At 39.3% G+C, this 15671-nt stretch overlaps 1 protein-coding gene across 2 annotated transcripts in view; it reads right to left on the bottom strand.

Annotated features, from left to right (window-relative positions):
* The window catches only part of CLTC (clathrin heavy chain), an 84364-nt gene that overhangs the window by 48210 nt on the left and 20483 nt on the right, over positions 1-15671 (bottom strand). For both annotated transcript variants that reach the window (XM_066262717.1, XM_066262718.1), the window contains exons 2-4: positions 6462-6669; positions 2732-3000; positions 1635-1796 (exon numbers count right to left, since the gene is read on the bottom strand). In XM_066262717.1, the coding sequence (XP_066118814.1) occupies positions 1635-1796; positions 2732-3000; positions 6462-6669 (639 nt within the window). The remainder of the gene's footprint in view (positions 1-1634; positions 1797-2731; positions 3001-6461; positions 6670-15671) is intronic.

Here is a 15671-nt window from a genome sequence, read left to right as displayed (position 1 = left end):
ATGGATTCTTTTTCTTTTTTTTAAATTTAATTGACGGTAGGGGAGATAGACTCCTGCATGAGCCCTAACCAGGATCCACTTGGCGACCCATCTGGGCTGATCCTTGCAACTGCGCTATTTTTAGCGCCTGAGGCACACGCTCCACAGAGCCATCCTCAGCACCCAGGGCCAATGTGCTCAAATCAATCAAGCCAAGGCTATGGAAGTGGAAGTGGAAGAGAGAGAGAGGAGGAGGAGGTGCAGGAGGTGAGGGAGAAGCTGGTGATCACTTCTCCTGTATGCCCTGACTGGGAATTGAACTGGGGACATTCACATGCTGGGTCAACATTCTACCACTAAGCCAACTGGCCAGGGCCGGTTCAGGGATTCTTACTCTGAAATTTTAGACAGATTGTAATTCTCTGCGTATGTTCCCTCCCTGCTGAAAGGCTATATATTACTGAATTATGTTTTGAGCAATTGCTATTGTAATATTTTTAAATAGGTATCACATAAAAATATTAAGATTTAGAGAGTCTAGTCTGGCATGGAGAACAGCAGTCAAGACAAGTTTTCCAGTTGCAGCAGTGAGTGCTGCGTCATCTAGCAGTGTGGTCACAGCAACAGTGGAGTTCTCTGGCTTCTGCAGCTGGGCATTCAGTCTGGGTCCTGGCTACTGCCTATTTCCCTTGATTCCTTATCTTCCACGCCTGGTTCTAAAAATTCCTAGTTATTGTAAACTATCCACTATCCTTTCAATGAATTTCCTATGCTCTAATCAACCAGATTAGGAGCACTGAGGATGGCTCCATTGCCTCTACCTCAGGCACTAAAAAATGGCTCCAGTTGCAATGGAGCAATGCCCCAGTTGGGCAGAGCATCGCCCTCTAGTGGGTTTGCCAGGTGGATCCCAGTCAGAATGCAAGCTGGAGTCTGTCTCTGCCTCCCTTCCTCTAAACCATAACATACAAAATAATACTTCAATTTTTCTAGATTTCAGTGTAGAACCAAGGTTAATTAGGTCTGATGAAGGGCAATGTTACTCAAATTGTAGGCCACATTCTACTTAGTCACTTATGGTCCTGGTCGGCAAACAGTGGCTCACGAGCCACATGCGGCTCTTTGGCCCCTTGAGTGTGGCTCTTCCACAAAATACCACATGCGGGCACTACCTCAATAAGAAATGTTACCTGCCCATATAGTTCAAGTTTAAAAAATCTGGCTCTCAAAAGAAATTTCAATCGTACTGTTGATATTTGGCTCTGTTGACTGAGTAAGCCAACCACTGACGGTATTTAAAATGCAGATTGTTGAGCTCCAACTATGAATCAGACTCCCTAGATATAAGGCACACAAATGTACACTTCAGCAACCCTAACGCTTCCTATGCATAGTAAGGCTGAAAAACAGAATTAAAGCCTTGGTAAAGGCAATCAAGATAAAATCTTATAATAAACAGCTGATAAAAAAGTTATTAAAGAACATTATTCATTTCAGACAAGTATCACCAAAAGCAGAATTTAAACAGTCACCAACACAAATCTGAACATTAGAAACAAATTAACAAGGAAGATAGATGATTTTGAAATTAGATAACTAGTTAGTAGTTGAAAGACAAAGAAATTCTCACTAAAATAATTTCAGTCAAATCTTACCTTCCCTCCAGCTTGACCCCGTACTGCGAAACAAAATAATGTTGATTCTTCTGCATTTCCTTCCATTTTAAACTGTGCGAAGCTAGCTGCATGTCCTTCAATGGGCTGAGACACTTTCCTATCTACAGAATACAACTGCATAGCTCCCACCACACGATTTTGCTACAAAAAATCAAAAAGAATAAAGTTTGGGGACCCAATGAACCAATAACTCCCAGATTCATCAACTAGTGAAATTATTAGAATGCTTTATCCTCTTTAACAGGATTTATAATTGTTATTTAGTCTCTCAATGTAGATTTGCTAGCTCATTTAAAATTTAGCTCCAAACATTACCTTATTAAAGCTTAACATGAATGTTTAAAATGTGCCTTATATACAACCATCTCTTTAAGCTATCTTAAAAAATATATACTTACAGGTGTACTCATTTGGCAGTAAATATTCATAATAAATTCTACACCATTCATACAGGAACTCAATTATCTACTCAACGTGCATATAAACCCTAAAAACATTTGGTAGAAGTACATACTTTGAAACTATGTTAGTATAAAGACATTAAACCAGCATACTCTTTATTTCTTAAAAAAGAAAAAAAAAGGTCTTCCAAAATAAGTCAGGTTCAACATGATTGAGCATAGAAGACCTAATTTCAAAATAAACTGTATTAATTCTCTAGACCTTTCTTTATTAAAAACTAGAAAAATGTGGTCCTTGCCAGTTCAGTGGTAGAGCATTGGCCCGGCACGTGGATATCCCGGTTCAATTCCTGGTCAGGGCACACAGGAGAAGCGTCCATCTGCTTCTCTACCCCTCCCTGTCTCGATTCTCTCTCTCTCACTCTCTTCTCCACCCCTCCTGTATCCATGGCTCGATTGGAGCGAATTGGCCCCGGGCACTGAGGATGGCTCCATTGCCTCCACCTCAGGCACTAAAAACTGGCTCCAGTTGCAATGGAGCAATGCCCCAGTTGGGCAGAGCATCGCCCTCTAGTGGGTTTGCTAGGTGGATCCTGGTCACAACGCAAGCTGAAGTCTGTCTCTGCCTCCCTTCCTCTAAAATTAAAAAGAAAAAAAAAACTAGGAAAATGTTACCTGTGCAGATATGCCAGTCAGAAGTAACCATTTTTGCTTTGCATCAGTACGGTAATTGATAATCTGGCAACCTGCAAGGCTAGAATGACGATCAAACATTTTCACTGGCTGGGACTCTCCTTCCATACTCCAATGGTAAACTGCATTATCCGTAACAAGAGCAACCGTATTCAAAGAGATCCATTTCCAGAAGGTGACATCATCTGTCATGGTATGGGCCTTCATTTTACTTTTCATTTCAATGTTAAATATCTGAAGAGTTTTCCCAGCTAAAAACAAAAATTAAGAATTATGAATCACTAAAAAAGCAAATTTCAGGCTAAATTAATATCTAGCTAGACTAGCTCTGTAACAAGATTTGTAACTTCCAAACAAAATGGTTCTATCAGGAGACTATTCAATAACCAACTACAGAAGTCAAATGGACAAAACAGCAACCACTGAAAATAGAGCTGAGACTGGGCGAACAGTCTACATCTACACCTGAAGCAAAAACTGTATTACCTCTATAGAGACATTTTAAACAGGTAGCATAAAATTCTATAGAATTCTAAATCCCAACTAAAAATGAGTCTAAATAGTTTGCTTAACAATGATGGAAAACAAGGCTGAAATCTTATTTATAATTAGAATGTTTACACATAACTAAGTTAGTTGCAGGTACACAGAACAAAACAAGTCTAATACAAACACATGGGGAAAATGTCTACTTTTTAAAAGGCAGTCATCCCCCATCCAACCAAATCTTGAGACTGCTTTTTGAAAGAGGATCTACTTCAATGCTGTCTTGTACACGAGCATGTAAGAGAAGTGCATGCTACATTTAATTGGTTTAAGACACAACAGGAAAGGCAATAGAGGTACTAGAGCAAACCAGAGGGAGACAAAGGAGGATGGTTTTAGGTGCTGTTAATACACTGGAAATAGGAACAAAGTTCAAGCTCATCCAAGGAAGACAACAAGGATTTAGTGAAGGAGGATGAAATCTGCCTTGGGTGTTGAGTTCACTGAATCAGATGAAAGGCTTGTGTTTGTAATCTGAACTCCATCAATGTCCAAATAGTGTTTTGGTTTAAATTAAAGCAGGTCAAGGCCCACAGTTATCACTAGGTTATCTAATCCAGATTAGTCCTTAGAGACTAAGCAAAACTCCACTCCTCAGCCACAGAGAATCTGGCTCTTGAAGAACAAAAATTGTAAGGTAATATTAGAGATGGGAGAGGAGGTGGGACGGAACACAAAACATACAGCTTTGTACCATGACCCTTCTTACCACAATGTGTAAAAACTTCCTCCATAAAACAAATATTATTATTCCCATCCCACACAATATGTAAACCACAACCAGACTCAAACAATTGTGAGAGTTATAGTCCTGTTTATAAAAAGAAACCAAAGGGTTTAAAACTGGCTTCAAAGGGAAGCAGTATAGTAAATCCTTGATATGTTCTGTGACTTCAAGCATAATGACAAGTAAGAAAACCAATTTTACCACAGGTTAACGAATATAAACAAATTAAATTCCTATGGCATCTCATCAACCTTACAACCAAACAATGTTATATAAGGACCTGCTTTATTTGGAAACTGCTTACTTTCCCTTTATGTCTTCACCAACCCCTAGTTAGACTTTTGTTCTTTTTTTCTTTCTTTACAGGAAAGGGGTTGGAGTGTATGTATGTAGGAAGGTTTGGGGAGGAGGGCAAGGGATGAGTTACCTCCATAGTGTTCACATAGGGGCACATATCTATACTATTATTGTACGATGCTCTGAAAATCTTTTTATTTTATTCTTTTTATAAAACAAGACAATAACTAATACAATCTAATTTAAGATAACTCACCATCTGCACACATAAGAAAGCATTAAGAAATGTGATAAGATAACAACAACATTAAAAATAGAAAAGAATTACAAGAAAATTTAAACGATGGCCTTTTAATAGAGGTATGAGAGTAGCTAAGCAGTTGAATTTAAATTCTTTAAGGAGGCTGATGGAGCTTAATACCTTAAATATAATGTGTATTGTTTAATAGAAGCAAAACCACTGTCTGCCACAAAACACGTGGCCCTAGGTGGAATGTGAAAGCTAGATCATCTCCCAAGATGAGATCAACTCTAACCTTGGATACCTAATGATGACATCTGTTTGACGAGGCTTGGCCCTCTCCCTGCCCTCATTTAATCTCAAGTATTACTACTAAATACGTAGTTTAACCATGTAAAAAGAAGTCTGTTTAAACATTTCAGCACCTCTAACAACTCACCCACAAAATATATCAAGAAATTACTCAGGTTTTTGAGCTAAAAAGAACTAGAAAATTCCCTAACCTAACGCCTCTCATTTTGTAAATGATAAAAGTAGACTTTCTGCATATTTCTGTTTTATCGAAGGACTCCCTGCTGGAGGTGGGATTGGAAGCAGCGCTTACAAACTATTTCGCACTGACTGGCTTTATCTATAGACTTAGGTCCCCAATCATTAGTTTTGTAAATAAAAAAAATTTTATTGAATTTATTGGGATGACACCTATGTGATTTTGTACAAGGCTTCAGTTTCCTCATATAAAGATGATAATTGAATTTATGTCATAAGGTGAAAGTAATCTTTAAAAAAGTTACATATATGGTCCGAAGACACTTAGCCTGACCTATGGTGACGCAGTGGATGAAGCGTTGACCTGGAGCATTGAGGTCACCGGTTTGAAACCCTACACTTGTCTGGTCAAGGCACATACAAGCAACTAGGAATTGATGCTTCCTGCTCCTCATCCCCCTTTCTCTCCTCTAAAATCAATCAATAAAATATATATATATATAAAGTCAGAGATGGCATCTCTGCCACTCTCCTGGCCTTCCCTTAATGTTTAAAAACAAAACAAAACTAAACTAAAAACAAAACAAAAAAATACACAATGTCTGGTATAAAAAATAAATTACTAGGAACCCGAACTTTTCCTACTATACCAAGAAGAAAAACAAGGAAAAAATAAGCAGTTATATGCCCTTTATAGTCAGCCAGTTAGTCACCAAGTTCTCTTAAAGACTTCTGTTTTAAAGAGTCAATTACATTCTCATCAAAAGTTCAAAGGAAAAAAAATTAATATAGCTCCCAGCCAGCATGAGGTTCTCTGTTTGGACTTAAAAGGTTGTACAGTTCCCTATTATGACAATTAAAAAATTAGTGTGAATAAACTCTAACACCCATGATTTCAAAGTTTTTAATACCTACCTATATGAAGATACACTTTTAATAATTAATGTAAATTCAAGCCATTTTTAAAACTTGATAACAAGTGAAATACAAGACTAAAGTATAAAAAAGGCACAGCATAAACAGCAAGTTTATAATCAACAAACTTCTGCATTGTTTAAGTGCTAATATTAGCAAGGTATACCGTATTCCAGGATATGAACCACTAATTTATTTTATCTTCTGCATGTGGTGCTCTTCTTTTTAAAGCACCGTCTTATCACACTGTAGGTATAAAATTTAAATTCATTTCCTCTAAAATTTAAATTTTTTCCAAGATCTATGCTGAATTGAATGACATTTTATAGAAACATGCCAAGCAAAAATCATGATAGCCAAATCAAATTCAGTAATAGCTTTAACTTTGCAGATATAGAAAAATTTAATTAAAATACTAAAGAGAGAGCTCCCAAATATTGTATTTGAATTAATTATACATAGAAAGAATTTTAAGAAAAATCCACAATCTGTTATACCTTTCAGTGCAATTACTTTGCTAGCTGGATTCATGATGGCGCTGTCTGCTGAAATTGGTCTTCGAATTGGATTACTTGGGTCATTCATATCAATGATTACCACTTGAGCCTGCTCTCCTACTTTCTCTCTAATGCAGATGAATTTGTCTGACTCCATAGTCAGGGTACTAAAGCCAATGTTTGCTGGGTTTATACCCAGGTTCTGGAGCTAGAGGAAAAACAAACAAATAAACAAAATTAATAGAAAGACTTGAGATTCATGTATTATCACTACAAATCCTCATTTAACCATTAATGCTTCAAGGTCAACAGTGAAAACTCCATTACAATGATTCAAGTGAAGCAATTGATAGTCAACTTCCAACAAATATGGCATTCAAATGTTTTGTTATAACCCTGTAACTATAACTAGAGACATATAAACTAATAGGCAGAATAAATAGCTACAAAGGTGAAAGAGTCACCTGACCTGTGGTGGCGCAGTGGGTCAAGTGTCAACCTGGAACACTGTGGTCGTCGCCGGTGTGAAACCCCAGGCTTACCTGGTCAAGGCCATATGAAAAGCAACTACATATATACTATGAGTTGATGCTTCCCGCTCCTCTCCACCCCTTTCTCTCAATATCTAAAAAATATCTTAAAAAAGGAAAAAAAAAAAAAGGAAAGTGTTACACCTGAGAGCTAGCATTATGTTTCAAGGGATTTGAAGTCAGCAATGTTTCTTAGTTTATGATCTTTGAACTGTCCTCTCTTTAACATTTAGTAATTACTTGTTCACTTTGCATTAGACATAAGCAGTTATAATACTTAACAAAAAGTGCCAAAGCAAAGATGTAAGAAATCTTGTCAAAGACCCACACCAAGGCAATGTGTTCATGGGAGACTAGAGAATACTCAACAGAACAAACTCTAAAACCCAGAGATGAGAAGGTATGGTCTGCTAAGGGAAGTACAAATACTTTGTAATACCAGGGGTATAGACTATGAACATGGTAATAAATTAAGGTTATAAAGATAAGGGCCAGACTGATAAGCTAAATGTACCCCACTAAGAATCCTGAATTTATTTTTTAGGTAAAGAAAGTTACTCAAAGGTTTTAACAAAGAAAATAATGAAATCAGATTTGCTGTGTATACTCAGAACATATTCAAGTATTTTTAAAACACATGGAGGATCTAAGGATGGTAGGTCTTTGAAAACCAGTTAAAGTGTATCAGAACAAAAGGCACTTGTTCAAAGGAGAGCTCAACCAGAGTGGATCATTAATATTAATACTCTGGGTGACTAATTGTAGTATAACAGATTTAAGTCCCACTAAAAGGCTGCCTGAGGCTTTATTAGCCTGGGCCAGATTAGTTTTCTTCCTCCAATAGATAACAAATTTAGATGGAACAAAATACAAATCACAGGAAAAAAGGTCTTTCTTCTCCCATAATCCCCCAGATATCCAATTTACCTCCTCAGACCACCACTGTCACTACTCTCTATGGACTGGCTGAGCCAAGTTAACTGTTTTCTATTTAAATTCTTTTGTCAAACTCTTCTGCTAATAATGCTTAATTATAACCAGGGTAGGATCTGAGCAAGATACAACCTAAGATTAAGAGACTACATTTTACTTTCACTTCCCTCCTAAACCTCAATAACTGCAGGCACAACCAGTTGTAAAGCGTTTTTACATTAACTCAATCACTAAACACTGGGGAGTCATGAAACCGTCTAACTATTAACACAAACATGGTAATAAAGTAGAAGATTAACCAACTTTACAAACTCAAGTATATGCTGCCATGCAAGGCAAATATACAAGCTGTGAGATATAGAACTTATAATAAAGTTAGCTACAATAAAACCTTATGAATTATTAATTTCCATTTCCTCCTGCTTCTAGTTTTACAGTGACTTTTGATTTGAAAACTAATGAAGATAAACAAACCATAAATGGTACCCTGAAACATACTAAGGCTGTGTGGGTGGACTTCAGGGAGGCCTTACACACGTCAAGTTGTCCATCTAGTTTCAGGGGAGGTGTATACATCACTTTGTCTTTTTTTTTTTTTTTTTTTTTTTAAGTGAGAGGAGAGATAGAAAGACAGATACCCACATGCGCAACAACCAAGACCCATAAGACCCACCGGCAACCGCCATCTGGGGACAATGCTCAAATCAACCAAGCCATCCTCAGCACCCAGGGCGGATAAACAAACCAACTGAGCCACTGGCTGCAAGAGAGGAAGAGAGAGAGAAAGGGAGAAGGAGGGGAAGGGAAGCAGATCGTTGCTTCTCATGTGTGCTCTGACCAGGGATTAACCCAGGATGTCTGCAGGCTGGGCCAATGCTCTATCCACTGAGCCAAACAGGGTGGCAAACTCTTCCCAATTTCACATGCTTAAACATTTTTAAAAAGCATACTTAAGTGATAGCCATTTACACAGCTAAACAGGAAAGTGCTCCTTCCTAAAATAAAATGCTTTTCCTAGTTGTTAGGATAAGTGGCAAAACTTCAAGCGAACTATTCCCATTAGTTATTGAAAAGTCACATATTCTTCCACTTCTTCAAATAAGGTAAGATACTTTTTTTTCTTTACTGGTGATACTTTTCAATGAGAATGCCCAGAGCACACAAATTCTTCCCAAATATTTCTATAATATATTTCTATGATAAAGGGGAATATCCTAAAGTACACAGTCAAAGGACAAGTCACCACCATCAACCATAAATCTGGCTTACGTGCACTCTTAAAATATGATCATATAAAACACTTATACTAGATACTGTATTTCTCCACGTATAAGACGCACTTCTCCAAAATATTTGAGGTCTAAAAACTGGGTGCATCCTATATAGTGGTTGTACTTTTTTACTTGCATTTCCCACTTTTTCATGCATATGAGGAGTTGTATGAATTTTATGATGAATAAAACTTGAGTTCAACCTGAGCTGTAGTGGCATAGTGGGTAAAAGTGTTGACCTGGAATGCTGAGGTTGCCAGTTCAAAACCTCGGGTTTGCCAGGTCAAGGCATATATGGGAATTGATGTTTTCTGCTCCTACCCCTTCTCTCTCTCTCTCTCTTTCTCTCTCTCTCTATGTCTCTCTCTGTTTCTTCTCTCTAAAATTAATAAATAAAATCTAAAAAAATAAATAAATAAAACTTGAGTCCAATAACTTTATGCAATACATTTTTTTTTTCAAATTATGGGCCCCAAAATTAAGGTGCGTCTTATACATGGAAGCATTTTATATATGGGAAATACAGTAACTATGTCTAGTAATATTCCCATAGATCAAAACTTTCAAAATGTGCCTGACCAGGCAGTGGTGCAATGGATAAAGCATCTGACTCAGACGCAGAGGACCCAGGTTCGAAATTCGAAGATCGCTGGCTTGAGTGCGGGCTCATCTGGCTTGATCATGAGCTCACCAGCTTGAGCACGGGGTCACTGGCTTGAGCGTGGGATCATAGATGTGACCCCATGGTCGCTAGCTTGAGCCCAGGGTCACTGGCTTGAGCAAAGAGTCACTAGCTCTGCTGTAGCCCCCCAGTCATGGCACATATGAGAAAGCAATCAACCAATCACTAAGGAGCCGCAAGGAAGAACTGATGCTTCTCATCTCTCTCCCTTCTGGTCTGTCTGTCCCTATCTGTCTGTCTCTCTGTTTCTGTCAAAGAAAAACAAAACAGAACAAAACAAAAAAACTTTCAAAATGCAACCTAACTGCGTTAAACAGGTTTTCTTTTCAAAGCACATACTAACCGTAAAATATTTTTAGTCAATTATAGAGTCTGATGGTATATGGAGCTATCTACCACAGAAACTGAATTACAAACTGTGGAACAGATCACTAATAAATTCAGAGGACATACACAGTCTCCAAATCTGCAGCTATTTTCAGAGCATACAATACTAATATCCAAATTCGGCCATATATCCTCTCAATGGGCAAATGTTGCTATTGCTGATGCTGGGAATACTCTATTTTGAAATATGCTTAAGAAGTTTCTATGATAAAAACTTTTTTACTTCAAAGAACTTTTATCTTGCTGACATAAAATAAGAATATGAAATCAATGAATTTAGCCTGACCAGGTGGTGGCCCAGAGGATAGAGCATCAGACTGGGGCACAGAGGACCCAGGTTCGAAACCCTGAGGTTGCAGGCTTGAGAGCAGACACATCTGGTTTAAGCACAGCTCACCAGCTTGAACCTAAGGTTACCGACTTGATCAAGGGGGCACTCGCTCTGCTGTAGCCCCCTCCCCGCCCCCCATCAAGGCACATATGAAAAAGCAATCAATAAACTAAGGTGGCACAACAAAGAATTAATGCTTCTCATCTCTCTCCCTTCCTGTCTATCCCTATCTGTCCCCCTCTCTGTCACCAAAAAAAAAAACAAAAAAAAACAAAAAAAAAAAAAACCCACAAAAAACAAAACCAGAAATCAATGAATTTAGGTCCAAAAAAGTGGTTACTTATTTAAGTCATTACATGCATACAACAAAGTACTCAAACTATTCAAAAGGTATACTATGAAGTCACCCACTCCATGTTTCCAGTAGTTAACCATCCCACCCCCTGCCAGCAATTAGATACTTTTCCATCTAAGAGATAACCAATGCACATTTCTATTATCCCTTAAAAAATAAAACAACTAATGGCACAATCACAAAAGTATACAAATTATTGATGGCTCTCTTGTTAAAGAAAACCACTGAAAGTTTGTGACTCATTTGGTTTTCAGATTGAATTTCCACACTGGCCTACAAGTGACACAACTCTAGAAGTCGACACTTATACCTCATCTAGTTTATAAAAAGCAAGTAAAAAGATTTCATGTTAATCAGCCAACCCAAAACTCTAAAGTGCCCTAGGGTTACAGGTTACAAATCATATAAAAGTGTTTCTTTTTCCCTCTCCTCCTTTCTATACCCCAACCTGGATTAACATTCCTGGGGAAAAAGTAAGACATTATATTCTTAGTTTTTAGTGAGAACTAGTATTTCAGATCTCCCATAATCTAGACCAGGGGTCCCCAAACTTTTTACACAGGGGGCCAGTTCACTGTCCCTCAGAACGTTGGAGGGCCGGACTATAAAAAAAAACGATGAACAGCCCTGGCCGGTTGGCTCAGTGGTAGAGTGTCGGCCTGGTGTGCAGAAGTCCCGGGTTCAATTCCCGGCCAGGGCACACAGGAGAAACGCCCATCTGCTTCTCCACCCCTCCCCCTCTCCTTCCTCTCTGTCTCTCTCTTACCCTCCCGCAGCCCAGCCAAGGCTCCATTGGAGCAAAGTTGGCCCGGGCGCTGGGGATGGCTCCTTGGCCTCTGCCCCAGGCGCTAGAGTGGCTCTGGTCGCAACAGAGCGATGCCCCGAAGGGGCAGAGCATCGCCCCCTGGTGGGTGTGCCGGGTGGATCCCAGTCGGATGCATGCGAGTCTGTCTGACCGTCTCTCCCCGTTTCCAGTTTCAGAAAAATACAAAAAAACAAACAAACACAAAACTATGAACAAATCCCTATGCACACTGCACATACCTTACTTTAAAGTAAAGAAACAAAACAGGAACAAATACAATATTTAAAATAAAGAACAAGTAAATTTAAATCAACTGACAGTATTTCAATGGGAACTATGGGCCTGCTTTTGGCTAATGAGATGGTCAATGTCTGGTTCCACATTTGTCACTGCTAGCTGTGACAAGTGATATGACACACTTCCAGAGCCGTGACGCGTGCGTCCCACGTCACCGGAAGTAGTACTGTACGTGAGCGACGTCACGTTTTGCGGCACCGCCACATACAGTACTCCTCTCACTGACCACCAATGAAAGAGATGCCCCTTCTGGAAGTGCCGCGGGGCTGGATAAACGGCCTCAGGGGACTGCATGCGGCCTGCAGGTTGAAGACCCCTGATCTAGACAACAGAAGGTTCTTAATTCAAGAACAACAATTACTATATAAATGTATACCTTTGGTTATAAAATACAAATGCCATCCACTATAAGCTGGTTCTGTGGCTTGCATAAGAGCCGAATGTCGCCCTGGCCGGTTGGCTCAGCGGTAGAGCATCGGCCTGGTGTGCAGGGGACCCGGGTTTGATTCCTAGCCAGGGCACATAGGAAAAGCGTCCATTTGCTTCTCCACCCCCATCCCCTCCTTCCTCTCTGTCTCTCTCTTCCCCTCCCGCAGCCAAGGCTCCATTGGAGTAAAGATGGCCCGGGCGCTGGGGATGGCTCCTTGGCCTCTGCCCCAGGCGCTAGAGTGGCTCTAGTTGCGGCAGAGCAACGCCCCAGAGGGGCAGAGCATCGCCCCCTGGTGGGCAGAGCTTCGCCCCTGGTGGGCGTGCCGGGTAGATCCCAGTCGGGCGCATGTGGGAGTCTGTCTGTCTCTCCCTGTTTCCAGCTTCAGAAAAATACAAAAAAAAAAGAGCCGAATGTCTAGGTTTAGTCTCAGTTTTGCCACTTACTGATCATAGGCAAATCAGTTATCTCTGTATGTTTCTTTTTTTTTCTTTATAAATTTTTATTTTAATGGGGTGACATCAGTAAATCAGGGTACATATATTCAAAGAAAACATGTCCAGGTTATCTTGTCATTCAATTCTGTTGCATACTCATCACCCAAAGTCAGATTGTCCTCCGTCACCTTCTATCTAGTTTTCTTTGTGCCCCTCCCCTCCCCCTCTCCTTTCTTTCCTCTCCCCCCCAACCACCACACTCTTGTCCATGTCTCTTAGTCTCATTTTTATGTCCCACCAATATATGGAATCCTGCAGTTCTTGTTTTTCTTTTTCTGATTTACGTATTTCACTCCGTATACTGTTATCAAGATCCCACCATTTTGTTGTAAGTGATCCGATGTCATCACTTCTTATGGCTGAATAGTATACCATGGTGTATATGTGCCACATCTTCTTTATCTACTCTTCTATTTTTTTTTTACAGTGATTAAAGCCTTTAAGCAAACTCTTGGCCAATACAGCAAGAATCCATAAAAGAGTAGTGTCCTTAACATGTTCACCAAGTCCGAGTTGGCCCCAACACCATGCCAAATCCCTGAAAAAATGCAACCCAACCCCAGTTCAGTCTGTTTGGAGCTGTCGCAAGGAGCAGGAGTCCAGGAAAAGTCCACATCCAGGAAAAGTCCGCATGGCACTGGAATTGATGTCACAATTCTATACTTTGCAGCTGGCGTCCAAGTCCCAATGACCGCTGCCTCTAGCTGGTAATGATTCAGGTAGACTGGAAATGCCATCTGCAGCATGTGTGGATATGGAGCTTCTGTTCTCCTCTGCCTGGAGAGATGAGACCAGGTTGCTTTTTACCTGGAGCTCTGCGACTGTGGCTTGGTAAAGAGAACCTTGGGATACCATTAAGCTGGGTGTATGTTTCTTCATCTGAAATGATAGTACTATACCTATCAGAGTCATAAGGATTTAATGTGAAATGCTTAGAACAATGCCTGACACATAGTAATGGTTCAATAGATACTATTTGTACATACAACACAGCAAAGGTTAGCTTTTTTGTATTCTCGTTTTTTAAAATTTTTATTTATTGATTTTTGGAGAGACAGAGAGTGAGAAAGAATGGGGAGAAGTGGGAAGCATCTACTCGTAGTAGTTGCTTCCTGTATGTGCCTTGACTAGGCAAGCCCAGGAATTGGAACCAGCAACCTCTGCATTCCAGGTTGATGCTTTATCCACTGCACCGCCAGAGGTCAGGCTGTATTCCCATTTTATTATCTACTTAATTCAGCTGTCCTAAATGTTGGCTGAGATGCTGGGTGTGAATTTCTTTTGACTAATGATAACAGATAAATGGCCTCTGGGTGCTTAATTTACTCAGACATTGAAATGCACTCCCCATTTTTGACAAGAGGAAATTACACTTAAAAACTTCTAGTTCTGCTCTTTAATTTCTCTAAGTTAGGTAGAGACTAGAATCTTTGATACCACGTAACATGGAACCATGTAACATGCTAATGCTAGGTAACCCTATTTTAATTCCTATTTTTAGGGGCATCATGGATACAACAGTATTGCTAAGGCTTTCCAACAAACTTGACAAACATGTCTCCAACACATTCGCTGAATGAGCAAGCTGGGAAAACTAATACAAACAGTTGGCATAAGGTCAACATCACCAAGAATTCTCTTTACCCTAGAGAGAAATGGAAAGCAGGCATAGACAGCACTTCTCTCCTCAATGTGCAGAAGAGTTGAAGGTTCAAAGACATACACACAACTCTCTTATTTCTATACGACACCTTTCTCAAACCAAAGTTTCCCAGTATTCCCTAAGCTGTTCATGGTTTACAATTCCAGGTCAATTTATCCAACTAAACTTGAAGCTCCTCAAGTAAAAGAATTTCCTTAAAGAAGGAAAACCTCTTCCATCTGTGCTCATTAATCTGCCTAATTAAGGTTACTGAGGCCAGAATCCTCTTACATAAAGAATAATATTCCCACCTGACCTGTGGTGGTGCAGTGGATAGAATTGGACCTGGAACGCTGAGGTTGCTGGTTCAGAACCCCAGGCTTGCCCGGTCAAGCACACACAAGCAAGCAACAAGCAAGCAATGAACAACAAAAGAGAAGCCACCATGATTTGAGGTGATACATCTTGTCCACCCTACCCCCGTAAAACAATAAAAGAAAATTGTGTAGGAAAAAAACACCCCAAAAATCATTCCCTTTACTAGACGTACACTGTTAATTACTTTGCAGGGCAATTATAGATTAAAAGGTATTGATGAAATCTAAGAGTCCACATAAATATAAATTAAAAATATATATAAATACTAAAAAAGGAAAAGTTGTTCCAAACAGAAGATAGCTAACTTAAAAATGATGAAAGACTGATAAAATTTTTAAAAAGTCACTTCAGGTATTTTACAGTCATTACAATAATTGATTCAGGCAAGAATCATCAATGGATACTAAAATTAATGGATGAAATTCTGAGGAGTAAAAATGATCTCAAAGTATTTTCCAAGATACTTATTAGAAAGAAGAGATGTGTAGTGAAAAAACCTGTTGGAAACAACCTTCATCAACTTATCAACTTATAAGTTAATATTACTAGCACTGGAGTCAAACTGACAGTATGAGCTTTCTGACGCACGCACTACAAAGAACATGTTACTTCTGCGGTATACAACCTGAATCTAATCACGACAACACAGCAGATAAACCCAAACTGAGGACCATT

The sequence above is a fragment of the Saccopteryx bilineata genome, chromosome 2 (genome assembly GCF_036850765.1).
Source record: "Saccopteryx bilineata isolate mSacBil1 chromosome 2, mSacBil1_pri_phased_curated, whole genome shotgun sequence".
NCBI classification, from domain to species: Eukaryota; Metazoa; Chordata; class Mammalia; order Chiroptera; family Emballonuridae; genus Saccopteryx; species Saccopteryx bilineata.
Note: the sequence above shows the minus strand (reverse complement) of the source record. Positions and strands in the feature narration are given on the sequence as shown.